The sequence below is a fragment of the Diceros bicornis genome, chromosome 37 (assembly GCF_020826845.1).
Source record: "Diceros bicornis minor isolate mBicDic1 chromosome 37, mDicBic1.mat.cur, whole genome shotgun sequence".
Lineage (NCBI taxonomy): Eukaryota > Metazoa > Chordata > Mammalia > Perissodactyla > Rhinocerotidae > Diceros > Diceros bicornis.
The window spans coordinates 25,215,712-25,238,817 of NC_080776.1; the positions used below are offsets into that span (position 1 = coordinate 25,215,712).

At 45.4% G+C, this 23,106-nt stretch overlaps 1 protein-coding gene across 6 annotated transcripts in view; it reads left to right on the top strand.

Annotated features, from left to right (window-relative positions):
• Positions 1-23,106, top strand: part of LRRFIP1 (LRR binding FLII interacting protein 1) — a 146,363-nt gene that overhangs the window by 98,290 nt on the left and 24,967 nt on the right. For 2 of the 6 annotated variants that reach the window (XM_058533283.1, XM_058533285.1), the window contains exons 3-6: positions 9,531-9,608; positions 18,748-18,783; positions 19,230-19,355; positions 22,729-22,899. In XM_058533283.1, coding sequence (XP_058389266.1) covers positions 9,531-9,608; positions 18,748-18,783; positions 19,230-19,355; positions 22,729-22,899 — 411 coding nt within the window. Of the gene's footprint in view, positions 1-4,159; positions 4,202-5,359; positions 5,429-9,530; positions 9,609-18,747; positions 18,784-19,229; positions 19,356-20,909; positions 20,982-22,728; positions 22,900-23,106 lie in introns of all 6 variants that reach the window. The other 4 variants (XM_058533286.1, XM_058533287.1, XM_058533288.1 and 1 more) reach the window with 3 other exon arrangements.

Here is a 23,106-nt window from a genome sequence, read left to right on the forward strand (position 1 = left end):
GACAGGTGGTGTTTTGGGGATAGTAAGGAAGTGCCCATCACTCACAATGTCTTCTTTGGTGCTCAGAATTCCAGCTACAGCGGTGACGGCAGATTCTCTACTTTGTCATCATCCAGAGAGGAGAAGCTGGTTGGTTTCCATTTAAATCTTTCACACCCTCTCTTCAGAAACTGCAGGTTTTGTAGCATGCAATCTTGTATGTGTGAATTCGGCTCTCTTTTCTCTTTTAATGTCTATTTTATGAATTTTCATTTGGATAGATGTGAAAGTCCATTTCTGAGCAGTAATTAACATGATATATTTAATTCAGACTTAACCCACTGTCTTGCATTTGAATTTATATTCAAATGTTTGAATGTGAATTGTGCTGTTCAGTTGGGTACAATGAAAGGAAGTATTTATGTGGATATTTTGTAGTTAGAATTAATCAAAAGGAAAAAAAAATAAGAAAGCCTTGAAATTCTTTCCCTGAGAGCTCCTGAAAATAGAAGTACTTTGTAGGGTACATGCAAACTTTGTGGCAATTTCTCAGGGATGGACTAGACTTGGAATGAAAATCAGATCAAATCCAAATCCAAAAGTCTACACAACAGTGTTCCTTCCCATACTCTAAGAACATGCATCAATCTTGATTGGCAACTATTTCTAAATGATTTAAGAGCCCTGATAGGTGAGGTTTATTTGTCCTGGGTAAGGTTCATATTCACACAGCAAACATTAGGGAACTCACTTAGGTAGGCAGATCACAGAGATAAAGCAGGTGAGACAGGTGCTCTGGAAGCATTCACTTCTAGAACAAAAGACAGACCCACCTACCCAATACATTAGTGCAGTGGTAAATAGGACTAACCTTGCCAGGACGTGTCACAACATAGTATGTGCACTGAACCTTAAAGAATAAATAGGAAAAAAATCTAAAATAAATAGAAACTAACCTGGCAAAGCCACAGTAGTCCAACTTCTAGTTTGTCTTCTTCCTCACCTGTCACGCCTCGTCCCCCTCCCACTCTCTGCTCCTGCCCCGGGAGGGCTCCATTGCCGGCAGCTCCGTCACCGTCTCCGGCTTGCTTGCCCACTTTCCAAACCCTCTGCTGCCTCCCAGCCCCCAGTAGTAATAAATACTCCATCCCTTCCTTCCCCTAGCAGGTGAGTTTTGACTGAATATAAGATCAGCCATAAGCACCAAAGTATTAGTGGATTTCAACACCTTGTATTTTTGTGCATTGTGTGTATTTTCTTAATTCAAGGAAAGATTTTGCTATTGCAAAGAGCACGTTGTCATTCAGAAAACTTTACTTCCTCCTCACTTTATAAGCTGAGATCCTTGCTCTAAAATAGAAGCTGGTGATCACTATCTACTGCGTGGATGTGAATTATTCACCAAAGTTCAGCATATGTCTGACTCACTTAAATTCATTTAGGACAAATAACCCACATAAAATGTTAAAGTCAAAATCAGAGCTGACCCATTCAAAACATAAAACATCAGAACTTTCCTGAGGCCGTGTGTCCCCCCGTTAGGCTGCCTGATGTCCACTCAGAATCTCCCTGATTCTGTGCTCTGTAGTTATCATGTCTTTTCCTGCAGAACCACTGAGAATCTCCCTAATTACTGTGCTCTGTAGGTATCATGTCTATGCCTGCAAAACGCATCAGCTTGTTTCATTTTATTTAAATCTAATAATGGAAAGGTGTCAATGCAGTATGTAGCATTGAAGACTCTTCTAAATAACTTCTCCAGTCTCTCAGATTTGTCAGAAGCAAACCCTGGACTTGATGGCACAGTGTCAGCAGTGGCCCTGGGCGCTTCCTCCCACATGGCTGCCTAGGCCTTTGTGCTTTCTGTGTCCCAGATGGGGTTGATAAAGCGGCTTCTACACAGGGCGTTCTTTCAACCCCTGGAACAAGTTTCAATATTTGTGTTAAATATTAGAAAGTTTCTCCCTGTCCACCCCAAAATTCCACTTGCATGCCCCTCAGGTCATTTTCTCGGAGCTTGTTCAAGGCATAGGAATGATCCGCACAGGTTGGGACCTTGAAGGGATGTTGGACTATCTTAAGGTGCCATCAAGTTACTTGAATGGAACTCCATCTCCAAGGACTGTCCTGTTCTTGCCTGATGAATAGGATACTTCCAACATAGAAATCTGAAGCAACTAGCTTCATCTTGAAGAATCCCGTAATTTGGGTAAAACATTTTATTCAGGGAAACTATTAATTTATATAGTAGTATTCCCCAGAAATGTTGTATAGACTCTTGGTCTCAGAATTATACCGCTGAATTTATCATGTCTGCTATGACGTGAATCCTAAACACATATGCATCATGTAAATACCAAACCGAGGAGGCCAAGTCAGAGTTCACTTCCACTGGAATATTTTATTACATAAAATAGAGGTGGATATCTCTGCAAATTCTTGGTTTTGAGTTTTTCCCACCAGGCTTTAAAAATTAGAACTCGAATTACAAAGACCTTCAAACCTCCTATGGTCTTGCTATCGATTAAAATTAAGAAGATTTATTTTTGCCCGTGTGTAGACTCAAAAGTCCTAATTTGGTTCCAAGCGAAAGTTTTGTCAGTTAACTAGACCGTCTTTATTCCCTTCTGATCATTCCTCATTCTCCCTCCCCCACAAGTGCATGCCCTTAACCGGTTCTACTGTAAAAGGTATTTTGTGTGAATTTACGATGAATTGAGATGAGATGAAATGAAGCTGTGAGACTCTCTCCCTCCCCTCCCGCCCGTTTTCTCTGATTACAGGGACTCTCCTGCTCCAGCCTCTGGCTTCCCAGTAGTGGCCTTGCTCCCAAACCCCTGTCTGCCCAGAATGGAAACCGGGTCTGTCCTCTTCACATCACTTCCCTCCTGCTCTTCCCTTCTGTGTGTCACCTTAATTGCTGATGAAATGTGTGTGGCTTCCCCCTCTTCTGTATGAAATCCAGGCAGCAAAGCTCAGCAGGTGTTTCCATCGGCTTGAGTGGCTTGCTGAGACTTCTCTCACCCTTTCAAAACACCATCAACAATAATTTACGCCCTTATATAGTAAAAAGGAATTTATGAAAAGGGGGGGCTCTATTAAATGTATATTTTCAAAAGCTCAAGTCCAAAAAATTGGTCTCTTGGGTCTCTCCTCCTTTTCCAGCAATTGTTCCCCATTTGGGGTTTCATTTGTTTTTTTAAAAAAACATTTTTCTCTTCTAACTGTGTCCAGGAAGCAATTTGGAAGGTTTTTGTGCATAATCTGACTGCTCCGTCTTTGAGAAGCGGGGAGAGCGGTGTTGTTTCTTTGGCTCGCTCTCCCCTCTGTATCCTGTTTTTACAAGGTTGGCCTGAGGCGCTCTGCGTTTTAGCTGTCGGTTTACGAGTCTTATTCTCATACGAGGAAACCGGTGTCAGAGCTCCAAGTCCAGATCATATTGTGGAGGTTGAATTGTCATCTCCTTGCTTGCGTTGCTGAGTGATTCATCCCTGGTCATGCACATTCCCCGACTGGCCCTCTGCTGTGGGCTTCCCATGGCCTCTCCTGTGAATGAGTCATGACACTGTTCTGGAGCTCAGTCTCTGGCCACACCAGAGAGCGGCCTTTATGTTCCAGCACATCCCCGCACAGGCACTGTCTCAGGCTGATTTTGGATGTGGATTCCTGCCTTGGCCAGCTGAAGCAGTCTTATGGCTTCGTTTGTATCCTGAAGACTGTCACGGGATCCTTTGATAGAAATAAACACGCTATTTGAGCTGCACTCCTCGTGTGTGGAAATGTATTAACACCCCCAAGTGCTGTATTAACCTGGGGTGCTGAGTGCTGGGTTTGGTTGCTCTTGTTGATGGTGTTTACCTTGTCACCATTCCGTCTCACTCCTCGACCCTTTCTTCCAGGAATGCCTGAAAACAAATGACTAGAAAATAATCATGTTGCAAAGATGCTGGGGCAGTTTACTATTTTAAAGTTAAAAATCATCTCATATTAATCTTTCTTGTAAATCTGGATTTGCATCTATCAGATTTACTAGAAACAGTGCCTACCTTGATTTTTTTTCTTCTAACTGTTGTATGATAATTTGGCTGTCCTGATAACTAAAATCAGGATTACCTTGTTACTGTTATCTGTTGCTGTTTTTTCAAGGCTTTTAAAACCTGCCATTTGCTTTGTCCTCCAGCCCTCCTATCTGTACAGCGCTTCCCGGCCAGCAGGGAGTTACCGGGTGGGTGCGTGTGCCCCCCGCCCCATGCCCTCTCCTGTCTCCTGTTCCTCTTCTACCCACTCCCTCACCAGCCCCGCCCCGCCCGTGTGCCCCCTCCACCACGCATGCGCACACCTCCCACTGCGCACCTGCTCTGGGAGCGTGGACGTGCCTATTTGCAGCCCTTACCTCTTCACGTGGAGCTTACACGCGCCATGATGTGTGTCACCCTTTGGCCAGATCTGGATTTTATTTATCCTGACAGCTGACAAGAGCTGAGCAAGACACGTATTTGTATAGGATCGTTAGGCAGGAATGGAGCCAAGGCAACATATACTTAATCTATCCAGAAAGAAAGATAGCTTTTTATTGCTTTGGTAACCTTCACAGGTATTAATCCAGTGTACTGTATTACTTTGGAAATTTCCGGTTTGAAATACAAGGCACTTGTGCTGTCCTGGAAGCTCAGATATTCAAAGCAGCTGTGCTGCATCGTCAAATGCGTTTCTGAACTTCCATCGATGGCGCACTTATGAAACACATGTGCACCTGGCTGAGCAAACCAGCTGCGTCCTCCAGGGGAAACAGGGAAAATTAAAGTTCCTTAAAGCTGGGCAAAGTCTGATCGCCATTCGCAGTGTTGTAAACTCTTGTTGACCGTCAGTGATTAATTACGTAGAGTTTTCAAGTTAATCAAATATTCTATTTTCTAGTTAGCAATTTTTAAAGAATTATAAAATATTGAACTATCATTAACATACTATGTTCCAAAGTCACTTCACATTAGAGTAACTTTCTATACATCAAGTATGAGGATGCTATGACAAAATTCAGGATATTTGAAGTATCTGTTTGTTTTAAGTCTGGGTTGACAAGTTTTTACTTGGCAGGGAATCTTTTTCAGAGTCACAGACTTAAAGGATCTGTTGGAGATTACATTGCATGCCGAGTGACAGCAACCGAAACTTCTCTCGCTCAGATTTTTGCACGCCCCTGTTCCGCTCCACAGCACTTGGCCTGTGGAGGGGTTGGAGCCTTCCCTGCATGTCTTCCATCCGAGTGTTTCTCAGGACTTGTTCCTGGCATGTGTCAGCCTTCCTTAGCTTACGTTTTAGTGTCTGCCGGGTGCTGGTGGAGAGAGGAGGGGCGCCCTGTCCTGACCGTCTGTTTCTGTCACGGGCGTCAGTACTGGATGAGAGCAGCCTCGGCGGGGCTGGGCGGGGCAGTGCCTGCAGCTCCTGTGCTGTAAGGCGCTTGCTGAGTTTCCTCCCGTCTGCTGCGTGACCCTGGGGATGCTCGCGGGGCACAGTTCCAGCCCTGGGAGATAACTGACCCGAGTTGTAGGGAGGAAACATTGTCTCATCTCAATTTTCCATTGTAATAAGGGTCACAGATCATGTGAATCGTGAAGCCTGGGTTGTTAGTTTAGTGTCCTCACTCATCAGTTTACACAGAGGTCAAAGGGAGTGACTAACCTTCATCGACTTTCATCAGCTCTTTCCCTGCTATACGCTGACAATACTAACAAGTAGTAAGGTGGTGTTAAAATAATAAAGAGAGGAAGAAGGGAATTCGACAGGCCACAAATTATTTTCACCTCTGAATAATCGAGGAAGATGAACAAATTTAAAGACTCAGAATATCACACGTCATTTCCTTTTTTTATTTTGTTGTCTTTCCACCTCTTCAAAGGATTTGAAATGGTAGACTGTTCTGTCACAATAAAGGTATAATAGTTGTACAAGAAATACTTGTTGAATGAAAAAATGAGTGAATGAATGATAAAGGTAAACAAAATAGAAAAATGGACCAGTCCATGGAAGTGGGGAAGCTAATTGCCTGTCCTGAGGACCAGTTGAAACTGCACGTCAACCTAATCAGCACTCACCAGTGTAGACGCTTCTGTGTCCTGAGTCTCCTCCACCATCCTGTAACGATGCATCCAAGCCCCAGGTGAAATATGGTGGTTTACCAAGAAATACTTGGAAGTGCTTTTATAATTTTACTTTTGAAAATAATTTACTACTTAATTGGGTAAATAATAACCAATTTTATGACATTTCTCCAATCATCATGAATATTCAGGAATTCTTACAGAGGTAGCCAGTGTACAGTTGTCTTTAGAATGTAATTTTTATGAATATGAAATCTAATAATTAACTGACATAGCATTAGTTTTTGTTGACATCTAATCAAACATTTATTCATTTTATTTTGCATAATGACCCCTATATTAAGTATTTTTCTCTGTTCTTAAACATTTTTGTAGGCCATTAAAAAACTCATAAACCATGCCTAATGGATGAAATAGCTCTGGTCTATGTATGACAGATGAAATGCAACTAAATGATTTTCTTTTATCAGAAAAGAGACGGCATACTAATTGCTAGAGAGAATGAGACTTTTCCCAAGTGCTAGGTAGTTTTCTGGTGACCAAAGTAGAACTTGTAATGTCTGGCACGAGGTATGTCTCCTAGATTCTCTTTAAACACCATACATGGACTTTTCTGGAGAGGCTGATTCTTGGCCTCCTGAATGCAGTTACTGGCATTGCCGATTACTTCTTTGTGTAGCAGTCGTTCCTGTGCTTTCAGCCTCCTGTAGGAATCACCTGGGAGGATGGCTTTAGCGGAGTTAAGAACATGGAAGGTCTTCTTGTCCTGTGAGCACAAATGCCTAAAATAGGGCCTCATGTCCCTGGTATCAAGCCATGTGGAAGAAATAAAAGAGAAGAAAAAGAAACTTTTTCTGCACCTAACAGTGCACTCCCACGAAGAAGGAGCTCAGTGTGCGTTTGTTGAATTAAATTGGACAAATTGAACCCTGGGGTAACATCACTGGGGTAGAGATATCTGGGTGGCAGCCCTGCTGTGACAGCCAGTCGGCAGGCTGAGTGGGCGGGAAGGTTCACTGAGTTCCCTCCTCTCCTTGTCTCCCTGCTAGCGGCCCCCACAGCCTCACAGTTGCTCTCCAGGTAGATACCGAGTTCCCCACACTCAGGAAAGCGGCTTGGGGAGAGCTGCCCTGGGCTCTCCGTTCAGCCAGTAGTCGTGACAAACACACAGCTGTTATGAGGAGGCTGCAGCTCAGGGACCCATCCTGCCCTCTGCCTGGACTGCTGCAGCCTCAGAGTCCAGGCTGACCCTCAGCCTGCACGGGACAGTCCTGATCCCACTTGGGAAGACTTGTCTCCATCTCCATTTTCCCAAGAAGTTAGCCTCAGACACAATGTGTGTTTACAATTAAATGACTTAATTACAATTAAATGAGATTAAGTGACTAGTTTTTTAAGTATAACTGTTTTGCTTGAAAACCTTTCCATTTTATACCTTCCTTACCATTATTAAGCTGTGTGCCTGTTGTAGGAAGGACTCATGGCTGTGTGTGAAGTGACCTTCTCAGTTGTTTTGACACTCCAGGAAGTGGTCATCACCACCAATGCTATCTGATCCAGGAGCCATGAAAGTTGTTTCTAGCAGAAAGTGAAAGCGAGGGGGAAAGCCCAACATGTGTTCTCTTGCATAACCCTGAGCTCCTCTGTGTGGTCAGTGTCCTTCCTTCCATGTCACAGATGGCAGGCTAAGTAGCTTTTCCAGGGTCTTGTGGCCAAGAAGAGATGAAGCCCAGACTCCACCTCAGATCATTCTACCTTACGTCAGCGCCGCACAGCCACACAGACTCCCAAACACAAGCAGCTCCAGAGGTGGCATGTGGACCATTATGATCCAGACTTGAAACCTTCTTTTCTGTGTGACCAAGTGAGGTCAGATGATTTGAGAGCAGTTTCTGACTAGGGAGCTGGGGAAACTTGGGTCAGCAATAAGCTCTATTAACAACCATCCACCACGTCTCTGCACCATAAACCAGGATGTGAAAGAAACACAATACAGTCGGATTTGTTTACAAGATGAAGTTTTCCTGTCTTGCATCAGTAAACCCAAGCGAGAAATTCTTTTGTCTTAAAGTGCTGACATTAAGTGTTTTCCTTTATTTTGAACAACAAAGCTAAAAGGTGAAGCTAGTGGTACTGGTAGATGTCTTGTATATGTCGTATGTGGCAGCGTCTTACATATGGTGTATGTACAGCCATGTTATCTGTGCATCTGAAATGTCTTGCACCTAAGTGTAAGTATACAATATTTATTGAATAGAGGAATGAGTATAGGTAGGATGTGTCTGGGGAATTAACCCATCTTGACCAAGGCTATTGATAGTCTAAAGTTGCAGTTGGTCATTCAACAAGTATTTCTTGAGTGCACACTGTGTGCCAGGCCCCGTCTGATCACTGGGGGTTTCAGCAGGGGACGAAATAGACACAGACCCTGCCCCCAGGGGAATTACAATCTGCTGAAAAAACAGGCAAACTAAGAGGTGGTATTTAAGATGAGAATCCCAAACATCCCTGAAGTTCTGTGCCTCCTATAATTTGCAGTGGGGATGATGCCTGCAGGTCTCCCAGTGGGGCTGTGAGAGCAGCAGACAGAACAGAGCCTGGCATGGTGTGGGGCGTTGGGAGGGGCTTACTGTAGGGCTGCTCAGAGGATGCTCCTCAGGCCATGGTGCAAAATGCTCGATGCCTGTGATCCTAAACAGTGTTCACAACCTGCCTCCCCATCTTGCCTTGCTCAAGAGGAAAGTAAGAATTTTTTTAACAAAACGTGAAAAGGTATCTAAGGCTAGAACAAATGTGACTACAAATCATAGTGAAGAGGGCGTAGCTACCAGATAGATTAGTTGCTGGTGTTTTCCTTTATCAAAAGAGAGAAAGTTTAGAAGATGGATAGACAGATACATACATACAGGCAACCAGGTAGAAGGTAACGTGGTACTTGAAGGAAGCCATGCCTGATTTTGTATGGACTCTAAATCTTATGTGGTTTTCACTTGGAGAGAGAGTAGAGAAGCAAACTTGTTCATTGCCCAAAAGCTGAGCACCCTGTCCCATCTTCAGTTTCTGTGCTGGAAGGCAGCTCACGTTCTCAGAAACAGTCATTTGCACGTTGATGCGTGGTTTTCTGTGCATGAACTAGGCGTGACTTCACACCCCAGTTGAACGGATGCTTTGTGTTACTTTCTTCTTACTAACCAAGAATGCTGTGTTCCTTTGATATTATGATTAATTTTTTTATTCTTAGTGGTCATTTATTTGAAGCTGTGAAAGACACAGCCTTTCTTTCCGAGGGAAGTCTGCTCTCCATGCTAACCTCTGTTTCTTCCTACATCGCGTGTGGCTAACCTCCACCACTAACTGGGTTACTTGCTGGGTGGCCTCCGTTCTCCTTGCCTCTCTGCTGACCCTGTTCCTTTGTTTCTGCCTGCGTGTCCTGGCGGCGGGCTGTGTGGGCAGCCCTCGGAGCACAGTGGCCACCTCAACTCCAGCTCCCGCGCCTCCTCCAGAGCCAGCTCGGCTCGGGCCAGCCCAGTGGTGAGTGTGTCTCCTGCTCTTGCTCATTCCACTTCATTGCTTCCTCCTCCTCCTCTTAGACGCTTTACGTCTCTGTCCTATAAAAGGAACCCTCCACCTCCAAAAGCCTCAGCACAGGAGGAAGTAGGAAGGCTTTTCCATGATTTATTTCACGTCTGAATAAAACTAGAATTGGGAAAAATGCTTCCAAATTTAGCATATTACTATTCAGTGATATCAGAATTGCATTGCTAAATATTTAAAGGACCGTGTAAGAAATTGTTCACAGTGCTTGGAGATGGGGGTCTTCCTGGAGGAGGAAAACTTTGTAGTGGGGGGAAAATGTAGCCATGTGCATTGATGTATTTTTTTATGATTTAAAAATGTGAAGGATTGACTTTTAACATTTTGTTTGTAGTATTACCTGTTGTTGGATCCAGACATTTTTAAAAATAAAGTGAGGGCATTTATGTGCCATGGCATTCCCAGTTCTGCTCCTTCCACACTATCCCATTGGTTCTCAAATTGTTCAGTGTATGTGAAACTACAGAACTGCACTCCTGTTTCTCACTCAGCATGAAATGACTCAAGTTTTGCTTCAGAAAATAAGGGGCCCTGGTACCAGTCCCCATCCTTCAAGTATCACTATTAGGTATTTTTCCCAGGGTCTTTGGAATTGTAGACAGTTTCACCTCATCTGATATTTTATATGAGGCTACTATACATTCTTTTAACAAGGGTTTGGCAGGGCAGTTCTGCCTGGGGGACATTTGGAAATGGGAGGGCTGGCGCAATGACCAGGGAAGGGGGCGTTCAGTGGGCAGGAGCCGGTGCTGCGTGCTGTGCGGTATGCACGCCAGCCCTGGACAATGGAGGACTGCCACACCCAAGGCCAGCGGCGCCCTCCTCCATAAAGCCTGGGTCGAAGAAAGCAAAGAGGGGCAAAGCCGATCTCTTTTCTCCGCTCCGCAGTGATAGAGAAGCTTGAATGTGGTTCCTAGTTACACATCACCACAGCTGGACATGTTGATGCCTAAAATTTAGGAAGTGTTCCTGGTAATCAGAGAAGAGCCTGTGGAGCTGAGATCTCTGCCTGCACAGGTGCACCTAGTTGGGTGCTGGTGATTGTTTGTTTTGTAAATTAGATACAGTCTTTTAAAGCCGTAAGGTTTCATACCAAATGCAGATATGGGCTTCTTCCGGGGAAGAGAGGGATTCCTGGAAATGAGCCATATGGCTGGGGCGGGCGACCTCCGTCCTCCCACACCCTGCTCTCCTTGACTCTGAGGCCAAGGCCAAGGCCAGAGCCATTCACCACTGGGCTTGCACTGGTGTTTTCCTGATGGTAGAGAAATGTTCCTCTCCACCATGTCTTCATTTCTCCACCATTTCTTATCGAGAGTGAGAAAACAAAAGATAGATCAAAAGGGCGGGTATTAGAACAGGAGAACCTGTTTCTGGGTGGAAATGAAGACTGCCCTCCTCTGTGTAAGGCACAGACACCGCCTCCTACACGTTTGGTGCGCCCACCCGCCCTCACAGCCATTTGAGCCCCTGTCCCTAATCCCGGAGACCAGCAGTGAGGAGAGTAGGAGAAGCCAGGTCCTGCACAGGCTCCAGTGTGCGCAGGAAACGTATGGAGGAGGACACCCCGAAAACCCCAGTTGCCTATCGCTCCACCCAGGACCAGTCAAGCAGGAACAGTAAGATACTCCACTGTTCAATATCACATAACTTTAGTTTTTAAAATCTGTCAAGTTGCTTCTTATGGATGTTACATAAATGACCGAAGGGCATTGTTTGTGAACTAAGGAATTGCTGCTCACTGAGCTCAGCAAACCTGGACGGCCCACATGGGCGTGCTTCCATTAAGTTCGATCCCTTTGTGAGGATTTCATACTCTGTGGTAGCATGGTATATGTAAACCAATCTACGTGAAACCTTACAACTACTAGGAATAAAAACTTTCCAGGATAAATTTAATGTAGGGTCACTCTTCCTTATGCGTAATACTCTCTCACGCTCACTTTTTGGAAAAAATAAAAGTGTTCACAATTGACAGAAGAAGGCTCCGGCTTTACTTTCTGAGAATCCTAAGCCCCTGGAGTAACTCTGCCTGGTGCGGCCCCATGTCCCATGCCAAGTGAAGCATGGAATTTAAATCCCGTGATTGTTTGACATCTGTGGTTTATTCAAGCATCATGATGAAATTACAAAACAACAGAGCTCAGTCTAGTCACTTAGACTGAAGAGATTGAGATCAGATACAGATTTCCTTGTCATATGCTTGCTGAATGTGTGAAAAATTAATCCACATAAAACGAGTTTAGTAGATGATCGTAAACAGGTGAGCATTAACCGTGCCCGGTGTCCCTGGGGACTGATGACGAGAGGCGGAAGGTCTGTTTGTAACTGAGAGGCCCGGCGAGGTCTGGGCCCTTTGTCTCCGGGAGCTGGGGCGGGGGCCGTCGCTTTTCCTCCAGGTGCCATCATGGGAAAGAAGCAATGGGTGGCGGAGCTCCAGGGCCCTTGCAATGCTAAATAAAGCTTTCTCTCTCTTTAATTCTCTGAGTTTATAGCTGAGGAGACTTATACGTTACGTATTATTTCACACTGAGTTCCGAATGGAAGGTGGGCATAAGAGCTCTGAGGATACAAGGCTGTCAGGTACTTGATTGAGCCGGTTTTTCAGTTCATTGCAAACAGATAATCAGTTTGATCTCTTTTCTTCCCTGAGTCAACTGCTCAATTACAAAGGTCGATTGATTGTCTGACTGTCGTGCTGTTGGCATATTTAGTGAGCGAAGGTCAGCATCCCGGAGGACTGTGGAACGGGCTGTCCCCCCGCCCCTTCCGGTCACCTCACCGAGTTGGGGACCTCCAAGCTGAGGACTCCTCCGTGTGCGGCCCTTAGAACCTCAGAGACATCTCCAGAAAGTGCGGCGCAGTTCCCCAGGGTCGCGGTCACAGCAGCTCTTGATCCTCTCAAGGGCAGAGCACCAGCAGCATCTCTGGTATCTGCAGAGTCTGGAAGACAGGACCGAGCTGGCCCTCTGTTCTGTAATTTCCAAAACTCATGGTCTCCTACACGGAGTCTGCACCATTTCCGTTTTCTGAGGAGCAGAAAATAGAGGGAGGGAGGGAGCAGTAGGCCGGGGCAGTGGGGCAAGTGACCTTCCCAGCCTGGCCTCTCCAAGGGACACGCAGCAGGAAGGGAGTAGGGAGTTAGAAGACGCGGGTTAAAATGTCACAGCTCTCATTGCTGGCTGGGGACATCTGGCCAGGCATGTAGACTTCTTGAGCTCCACTGGAAAGATGGAGTAATGACACCCTTAAAAACCAAAATCAACAAAAAGGTCAGGCATTATTAACTTGTGTCTCCTCGCCAAGGCCAAGTTTTCCAGGGATGTGAGGTGTTGCTGCAGTCCACGGTGGCTCATGGGACGGGCCCCCTGGCCTGGTGCTTCATCAGGAATATGGATCCAGGAGCAGTATGAGTGAGGCTGGGGCAGGGGCCTTTCTGGGAAGAAAACAGGAGGTCGGGGCAGGGGCAGCCATGGAAGGCTCTGGATGTGGAAGGAAGGCTGGTGCCCCAGGGAGTGTGGGGAGGAGAGGAGACTATTAAAGAGCAAAAGTAACCAGAATAAAGGAAATGATAGCTTGTCCCACTTTAAGAAAATAAAGGTCCCTCAGTGTCCCAAGATGTAAAGTGTGCCCCCCGCCCCGGTCCTCCCAGCATCGTGGGAAAGGGGAGAGGATGCTGCCCCATCTCAGAAGGACAAGTGCCGTTCCACCTCATTCTCACTTTTCCCATTCTATAGATGAGCCGTATTTTCTTCTCCAACATGTCCAAGATCTTCCCCTTAAGGAAGTTATGGCTGGTTCATTCAGCCAGTGTTTACTAAGCGCCTAGAATGTTCTAGGCACAAGGCTATAGTGGTGAGCGAACAGATCAGTTCCTGCTCTCATAGACGCACAGACTGGGGGACACAGACACTCAGCAAACGAGCACATACGCAAAATAAAACTCAGCAGCATGGGCTCCAAGGGGGAGATGCAGGAAGCTTCGAGAGAGTTGGAATCTGGAGGTTTGATAATCCAGGCCTGAAGCACACCCAAGCAGAGGGCCCCACCTCAGAACCCAGCTGGGAATGTGCGTAAAGCTCCCTCGTTCTGAAACATCCATCAGGAATGTCCTGAGTGGAGCCCAGGTTCACGTTCCCTGTGTGTATTCAGAGAAACATGAGCAATGAACTGGAATTTCTGGCCCATTTGAGCTAGAAAAACAAAAGACTAGAATGACTTGTGCTTTATGGGGTATGAAGAGGGCCCAGGTGAAAAACGGGTCTTGAATTATGAATACAAGAGTTCAAGGACAAGTCACTCAGGATAACATCAGTATTACTGGATTTAAAACCAAAACTTTCCACTCTAATGGTAGACTCCACTGCTGATTATATTCAGAGGAAAATTACCCTTAAATGGGTGTTTTCTGAGCAATGTTTGCTGTTGTCAGTTTGTTTCTTGGGAGGGACCGTGCAATGACATTGCCCCTGGGGTCCCTTTTCCCATCTGGGGTCTGGGGTTGCCTGGCTGCGGGTTGGGGACACCGTGAGGAAAATGTTCCGTTGTACCTGGTCCCTCTGCTGTGGTCTCTCGGTGCCCACATGCTGTATTCTGTCCCTAGGAAGGTGGAGAAGCCAGGTGGTGATATGGAAAACCTGGAATTTTAAACTTCACCAGATGTCTAAGTGGGCCTACACAGCAAACTCATTCAGCCACGGTGTTAGAATGTTGGAATTAGTAAAATATTTAATGTACTACTTGAAGCCTCTGTTTTTGAGAGGAAGAGTTGCCATAATTTAAAATTTCACAGAAACTTTTTAGATGTAACTATTTCCAGTCGATTTAAAGAGATGTCTTTGTATACACTCCATTGTGACTGTGGAGTACTGGTATACATATTTCATAAACCTGTTCGTTAGCATGCAGTTTTCACACTGACCTAAAATGTTTAGTGTTGCTCAGAAACTAAGAATAATAAAGCTAATAGGGGCCGGCCCCGTGGCTTAGCGGTTAAGTGCGCGCACTCCGCTACTGGCGGCCCAGGTTCGGATCCCGGGCGCGCACCGACACACCGCTTCTCGGGCCATGCTGAGGTTGCGTCCCACATACAGCGACTAGAAGGATGTGCATCTATGACATACAACTATCTACTGGGGCTTTGGGGAAAAAAAAGGAGGAGGATTGGCAATAGATGTTAGCTCAGAGCTGGTCTTCCTCAGCAAAAAGAGGAGGATTAGCATGGATGTTAGCTCAAGGCTGATCTTCCTCACAAAAAAAAAAAAGCTAATAGGCCACAAGATATGTGGCGCTGTCGCCCTTTCATGGATAAGGAGACCGGTGTTCACAGAGGTCCCATGGCTTGTCCCAGGTCCCATGCTGGTGTCGGCTATAGTGTCTTGGAGCATCCCATGGCTCCCCACTCCACATCATGCAGCAGCCACAACAGTGTTTAAAAATCCTTTCATCTACTCAGTTTCTTTGTATCTTATTTTCGGAGATAAAGTGCTGTGCTTTATATCCAAATTAAACTGTCTGGTTTACTTATCTGTTCCTTTGTTTAGGGGATGGTGAGGGGTGCTTTATTAAAAGTGGGTGCACTGCCTGGCAGTGGTTCCCTGGGCCTGCCCCACTCAGCTCGACGCAGCTGCCATCTAGTGGGAGCCAGGGGAACTACAACAGCTTTGTGCTGCTGCGTTGCTTCCATGGGGCTCCAGGTACTCCTGTTTCAGGAAGGCTAGCAAATACAGGTGTCCCTTGTGCATCAGAAAACTGACAAACCAGCATTTACTCTGATATGGAAAATAGAGATTTGGAACAATAGCATCGATTGGCTATAACTTTCATTGAGAGTTTAATTTTTCCCTGCATGTTCTCTACTTAAAAACATATCCTAAATTTTCACATTCTGAGTCCATTATGTATTTCAGAGCAAAGGCTTTTGTGTGTGTGTGTGTGTGTGTGTGTGTGTGTGTGTGTGAGAGGAAGAGAGAGAGAGGAAGATTAGCCCTGAGCTAACATCCGTGCCCATCTTCCTCTGCTTTATATGGGCCACTGCCACAGCATGGTTTGACAAGTGGTGCGTTGGTGCACGCCCAGGATCCGAACCTGCGAACCCCGGGCCACCAAAGTGGAGCACATGAACTTAACCGCTACACCACCGGGCCGGCCCCCAGAGCAAAGGCTTTTTTTAAACTGTTTTAAACTTTTTTTATAAACTAAAGAGCAAGCTATAGTTTTAGGTTTTTGCTTCCTTTTTTGATGCTTTTCAAATTACTAAAGCAATATTTCTGTTTATGGTATCAAGTGAAACAATGCAGAACAGAGATGTGTTAAAGGCCCCCACAAAACCAGTGTTTTTTGGTCTGGTGTGTATTTTTTCTCATCTTTCTCGCAAGAAATACTAAAAAAATGTGGGGCTGTTTTATGCGTACAGATATCTTTGTAGGTGAATATAGGATTTCCGGAGCTTCATTTATCTGTACAATATTTATCTCTTGCTGATGAACAGTCAGAAAAGATACTATTTAAACTGCAGAGCAAAAAAGCAGCAGACTTTTCAGCGGTAGCTTGATAGTCTATTAAACTGGATCTTCTTATTCTGCCAGTAGTTATTTTCATCTCATTAATATTTGTTCTGCAAACTAGCTTATTCTAGGGAATGAAGGCCTTGGGCCCAGGAGATTTAATGAATTGATTCCCCAGCAGACCAGGTGTTAGACAGTTAGCTTTTCCTTATTTGAAATTTTCAGGAATATTTTTATTCCCAAGTGGAGAGACGAACCACCCTTGAAATGCTAAAATCATCGCAACTCAGAACATCAGTCCAGGGCTCTCTGGGGCTCTTCCAGGGATGGAGAGATAGAACCATCTTGATCAGAGGCTGCCTCGGCGCCCCAGAATATCTACTTAGGGCGATGTGGCATGCCCATCTAAAAAAATAATAATAATTCTAGTTATATGTTTTTACACATACCAAACACACATGCCAACAAAAGGCAGGTGGCATGGTGCACAGTTGGAGGGAGCTGTCTTTAACGGGATGTAACAGCCAGATCAAGGAGTGAGAAAGGACGCATGTAAGCAGAGGCTGTCTGGAAAGCTCCCATGAGCCACACAGGCCTGCACGGGCCCTTGGAGGACAGCTGGCTCTGGCCAAGTGGAAAGGCAAGTGCTCTGGGCAGAGGGGGCACCAGCATCGGAAGCCCCGCCCATCCAAGAGCTTGTTTAACAAATGAGAGTCTGGCCAGCCTGCCTTTGGGTCCATCTCACTGGCCTGGGGATGTGGCCTCTTCACTCTCATTTCCTTTCCTACTCTTAGGACTCTAAGGAGACTGGTTAGATGAGAGCAGAAAGTTCTTGCTGAAGACCCAAGTATGGGCCAGACTGGGGAGACCAGATGTAGTGGCTCTGGGAGCCAGACCCTGGGGCTAAACTTTGAGCTGTTGAGCAGGAGACCCTGGGGCTTGGCCGTCTTAAGCTGAGAGCTGGTTTCGGAAATTGCCTTCTTTTGGATGAATCGAGTGTTTTGTACGATTGCACTGACCCCCTTGGTTAGCTGATCAGCTGTCACACTTTGCTGTGTTATTTCAGTGGCGCTTCAGGCATCCTGCCCTTAGAGGGAAAATTGAAGGTGCGAGGAGTTTGGAGGAGGGAGGGCGGCCTTCTTGGTGCGAGACAGGATGATGAGGGCATGGCCGTGCAGCACAGCGTGGGCCGAGGGTGGGCCCAAGACAGGAAGTGGTTGTCTTTGCAGGAGATCACCGCCTTTATGGCGTCCTGACTCCATGCTTGGCACCCTGGTGCTGTCCTGTGCACCAACCTCCCTGTGGGTAGTTAACGTGTTCCTGAGCCACTCTGCCGTGGCCTCGGACCCAGCTCCATCAGGATTTCCCAACCTGCAGTGTGGACCGTCTGTGGCGTAAGTATGGAAGGGACCTGTAGGGTCCCAGGTCCCCGATTATGTCTACTGAATCAAATATGTGATCTGTACTTGTCAGATGCTTCTGCGGTGGGCTCCCTGGCAATCAATTTAAGAACTTCTGAGCTGCAGGAAGTAGGACTGGAGACATGATGGAGTTGTCAGCTTTCCTCGGAGAGTTTGGAGACACAGCTGAGCACAGGGTTTACTCATCCTCTGTGACCTTCCCAGTGGGCTTATGGGGAAGAGCCCTCAATGTGCCAAAAAAGGAAAAAGAAAAGAAAAAGAAAGTTGGCATTTGTTGGATGCTGAGCAAAGAAAGAAGTTGAACCAGTGCCAGCCTCGGCCTCTTGACCTTGAGACACCCTCACAGTGCAGGGGTCTGCCTTGGAGTCGACGCTCATGCACCCTCTCAGGGCTCCATTGTGGGTCCCATTGAGACTCCTACCTGAGGAGGGGAAGAGGTGGAGGCCTCAGAGACAGGTACACAGGAAACACATGAAAAGCCAAATTCTGGGGGTCCCGCTTTTCACTGGCAAATTCTCCTGTACCTTCACCCACCAACCAGTTCCCAGGATGTCTGGGCGTCTCTCCCAAGATGTTTAGACCAGCATTTTCACATTGACTCAGTTACTCAGGAGAAGTGGAAAAAGTTGTGATTGGCTCTGCTGCTTTCTCTTGCTCTGGAGACCAAGTTTAGTGATAGTCGAAATTAAAACTCTCTGTGGTTGCATCTTCCAGCCCCCAGAAGCCCGGTCATAGTCTGGCTCTCTAATCATAGTAATTGCAGTGAGGAAACAAGTTGTCATCCGCTCTTACACTGAGACCTATGCACAGAACTGTAGAAATCTCTAAAGTAAACCTGTTCAAGTTCGGTCCATTAACAGATCCCTCATTATGGATCTTTCTGTGATCAGTGTGTATTTCGTTTAGACATAATCATGTTTCTGTGGAAATTGTAAAAGTTGGAAAACCACACAATAAAGTTCAGCCTGGCGTGCTGAGCTGCCTGCAGCCATCGCTGTGTCTGCACCACCTGGCAGAAACGTATCAGAGTCTCCTTGGCAAAGTGGTTCTTAAATTACAGAGGAAACTAAAGTTTTATTTTACCCCCTAAATCCAGATTATCCATTTAATGCTTTTAAGTATTTAATATTTGTCCATTTTCCTCTCCAGGTTGAAGATAGAGTAGACAAAGATTTCACTGAGAAGGTAAGGAATTTCTTAAGGCTTTCTATTGTGTCATTTATAAACCATGAGGGCCCAAAATTTACAGATGAAACTGACAAGAAAAGATGTTGCTTGATCTTTGGTAAAGATGTTCACCTGTGAGTGAACAGCAGTAGTACGTGGCCCACCAGCAGGTATCACATCCTTTGGGGAGATCCCCAGGAGTCACTCCCAGTGTGTGTGTTAAATCCTGCAGAACAGTGAAGGAATTTATGATGGGCTCAGTATGGAGCTTAATAAGGTTAATCCAGACGAGTTCCCAGGCAGCCATGAGGCCCCTCAAAGTGAGCCTCCCTTTATTGCTTTCCATAAGCCCACTGATGATTTTCTAATTTGGAAACTGAATTTAAGTAAAGGTACCATAATAATAGACTTAAAAGTACTTTTGGTTTTGTCTGAAATCTCATTTGATCCTTCCAACATTCCAGGGGTCTCGTAGCCTGCCCGGCCTGTCTGCAGCCACGCTGGCCTCCCTGGGTGGGACTTCCTCCCGGAGAGGGAGCGGGGACACCTCCATCTCCATTGACACTGAGGCATCCATTCGGGAAATCAAGGTAAGGCTCTCTACTTACTTACAACCTAGAGGAGTCTTTCATGAAAATCAGTCTTCAAGTAAAAAAAGATTAAATTTGTAAAATTCCAGATCTTTCTTCTTGGTCCAGTCTCCCCTACCTCCCACAAACATGGTGTCCGAGCAACACCAAGCCCCAGCTCAGTTATGGTGTCCTGCAGGAAGCCATCCCTGACCGCCCAACCCCAGCAGGCAGACCTGTGCACATGTGCACCCTCTGCCCCCCGCAGCTCTGCGGGCACACCTCAGTGAGAGCCCCCGCCACGCTGCATGAGGTGCTCGCCACCTCTGCATACTCAGCATGCATAGACATTCAGTCTACAGTTTTTGGAATGTGTTGGGCCCCGGATTACTCAGTGCTCCCAACGACACTGAGTACTTTCCTACCACCTTACTCTTGGAGCTTCCCGCCCTCTGCCTAGAATGAACTTTTCCTCTTTATTGGTAGTATGCATAATGTGCCTTTAGTAGATAAACCATCATTGTATTTTAGTTCTTCTACTGGAATGTACATATTATTCTCTGTTACATCCTTAACACTCAGCGTGGGGCCGGGCACATGGGAGCACTCTCAGTGTGTGACAGAGAAATGCAATACTATTTGTTAAAGTCACCGGGGACATTGCATATGAAAAGGAGATGATGCAAAGGGAGGTTCAGTTACTAGAACTTGTGTCCTCTGGGGAGCAGAGCCAAGGCCAGAGGGAGGAACATAAAGATCAGATTTGGCTTCATTTTTGGAAGAGCTTTCTAGTAATTAAAACTGGTTAGAAAGGGAACCGGCTGCCAGTGGTGTCTGAACAGCTGGATGACCATTTGGCAGGGAGGTCAGAGAAGGCATGTAAGCGTCAGCCGGGGGTTGCACTAGGTTCCCTTGAAGATGGCTTCCAACTCCTGTGCTATATAAGAACCTTTTTTTGGCTGCTCTTTGTTTATTCCTTTACTACATCGAAGTAGAGTTTGCTGCAGTCATAATTCTCTGCTCTTAGGTTGTGAGCGCCATTCATTTGTTCAACGAGCATTTATTGAGAGTCTGGCTCATGCCAGACTCCAGGCACCAGCAATGTGGTGGTGAGCAAGACAGGCAAAGCAGAGACCTGGAGCCCTGTAAATGCAGGGACAGCGCTCATCTGATTTTTATCTTCAGTATCTTACTGTATCTCACAGAGTAGGAACTCATAGAGCTTGGATGAGCTATTAAATATGAGTCAAATAACTTGTTCCATTTTCCAAAAAAGAAGCTCTTTTGCCTGTTTTATAAAATTGTGTAAAGATATCATATGAGATATACCTAAATTTTATAATATTGTGTGATAAGATCATGCGATACGCCTAAATTTTCATCTTGGTAATATTGAAATTTATTTTAATTTCCTTTAACACTTAAAAAAATAAAAAGAACATTGCTGCTCAGACTACCTAAATAAAGGAAGCTACCCAGAAGTAGAAAAGATTTGGAGAATCACTTCTCTTTCTTCGTGGTCTCAGTCATTTTTTTTCCCTTGATGTCATTTGCCTTTTTTGCCATTTCCCCTAGGAACTCAGTGAGTTAAAGGACCAGATTCAGGATGTAGAAGGCAAATACATGCAGGGATTGAAAGAGATGAAGGTACCAGTTTGCAGAAGTGTGGCCTCATGATATTAACCCAACTTAACTTTAAAAAACCCTAAAGAAGTACTTAAAACTGCATGCTTACTCAAAAAGGCTCCAGACTGTAGAAGAACTCACAGTGGCAGGAACGCTAGCATGGGTGTGTGTGCTCATCATTTTCCCAAACACAGGTTTTGAACCAAGACTTGAAAATTATAACTCCTCAGTAGAAAAAGTTACTAACATATTTCCTGGTGCATGTTTTGTACTCGCCCTCCCTCCCCGTGGCTGAAAACCAGTTTCTGATTTCCCACAGTAGTGCACCATCCACTTGAAGAAGGGTTTTTGGTTTTCTTCACTTTGCGCAGTAGTTACATACAAACAATGCTTTGCTTAATTTGCTTCTCAAAAGATCTGACATCTACCAGTAAGGCAGTCCTCATTGCTATGCCTTTGAAACATCCAACTTATTTGCATCTTGTAAAATTTTACTAATTGAACTAATGTCTGAATATGCATCATCTCGGATTTATTTGTAACTACACACTACTTTTAGAATGTGGAATTACTGCGTTGTGCCCACCAGGAAATTTAGTTGTCATATTCCTTGAAGGTAAGGTGAATAGTCAGAGACTGTGTTCTCTGTCTTCATTAGGCAGCTTATGGCAGATCATGGATCTGGCAGTAGGTGGTAAGCCTGGTACTTCCTTTTCAGCTTCCCAGAAAGTACTCAAAAAATAGTCTGAGCTCAGTATCACAGGGGCACCAAACAGGGGACATGTTTGTTCCAACACGACTAATTAATCACTTTTGTATTAGTCACTGCTCTTTAAGAAGGGGGAAAATTTCGACTGTGGCTTTCAACTCATGTGAAAAGGGAGCCACTGAACCAGCCCAGAAATCACTGGTCCCACCTAAAGTCATTGTCCTGGTGCAGGTGGGACTGGCACTGGTCTCCACGAAGCCTCCTCGTGGCACTGACACACCTGACCAAGCAGTGCCCGCCTCTCTTTAGCTGGGGGTGGTTTGCACCCGGGATTCGGCTCTCTGTTCTGGAGTCGCCTGTCACTGATCTGTGTTTGGGGATCTAGATGCTGCTGTCCTCTGTTGCCTGACCTGCAAGGGTGTGTGCCCCAGGAGGGCTGTATTTACTTCACAGGCCTCTTTCCCCAGGCTGCCCTTTCAAAGGAATGACCTTTGTCTTTCCAGGACCTACCCAATGAGGCCTGTGTATCTTGTTGAGTTTTCCTATGAGTCGGAAATCTGAAATTCCACTTCATCCTTTCCTCGTTCATAAGCCCAGACAGGGTTAATCGGCAGCTTTTGGCAGGTGTTTCTGTTCTTTGAGCCATCATGCGCTGGCTCTTCCCCAGGTCTGGTCACATATCTTGAGTGGTTACTTCAGAAACCTTCCGAACAGCCCAACCCACTACAGCCGGCCACTGAACCATGCAGCTAGGGCTCCACTGCCTCTGGGACAGAACCCTCTCCATCTGTGTGTCTCCCTTGTCCTGGTGACTCTGTGAATTGTTTTCATCCTCCAACACAGTTAATAACTAGTTTTCTGAGTGAGGAGAATTTGATCAAATTGAAAAGGGGGAATTTCTGTGCCTTTGAAATTGCCTTGTATTTCCTGTTCTGATTCATTTGCTCTAGGAAATAAAGTCTAAATTTAGGGCTGAGTTTTATTTGTTTAAGAATATTGAGCTAATCTTTGTTTTTATTTTCATACTACAATTTCAAAAGTATGACCTGGTTTCTGCAGGACTCACTAGCAGAGGTTGAAGAAAAATATAAGAAGGCTATGGTTTCCAATGCTCAGCTAGACAATGAGAAGACAAACTTCATGTACCAGGTCGATACCCTAAAAGATATGATGCTGGAGCTCGAAGAACAGCTGGCTGAATCTAGGCGACAATATGAAGAGAAAAACAAAGTAAGCTTTAGTATGAGAAAGAATGGTAGAATATATATATAAATGGTATATATAGGAATGGTAGAATATATATATAAATGGGATATATAAGAACAGTAGAATATATATATAAATGGGATATATAAGAAATATATATATAGAATGTAGAATATATACAGTCGTGTGCCACATAACAACGGGGACGTTCTGAGAAACATGTCATTAGGC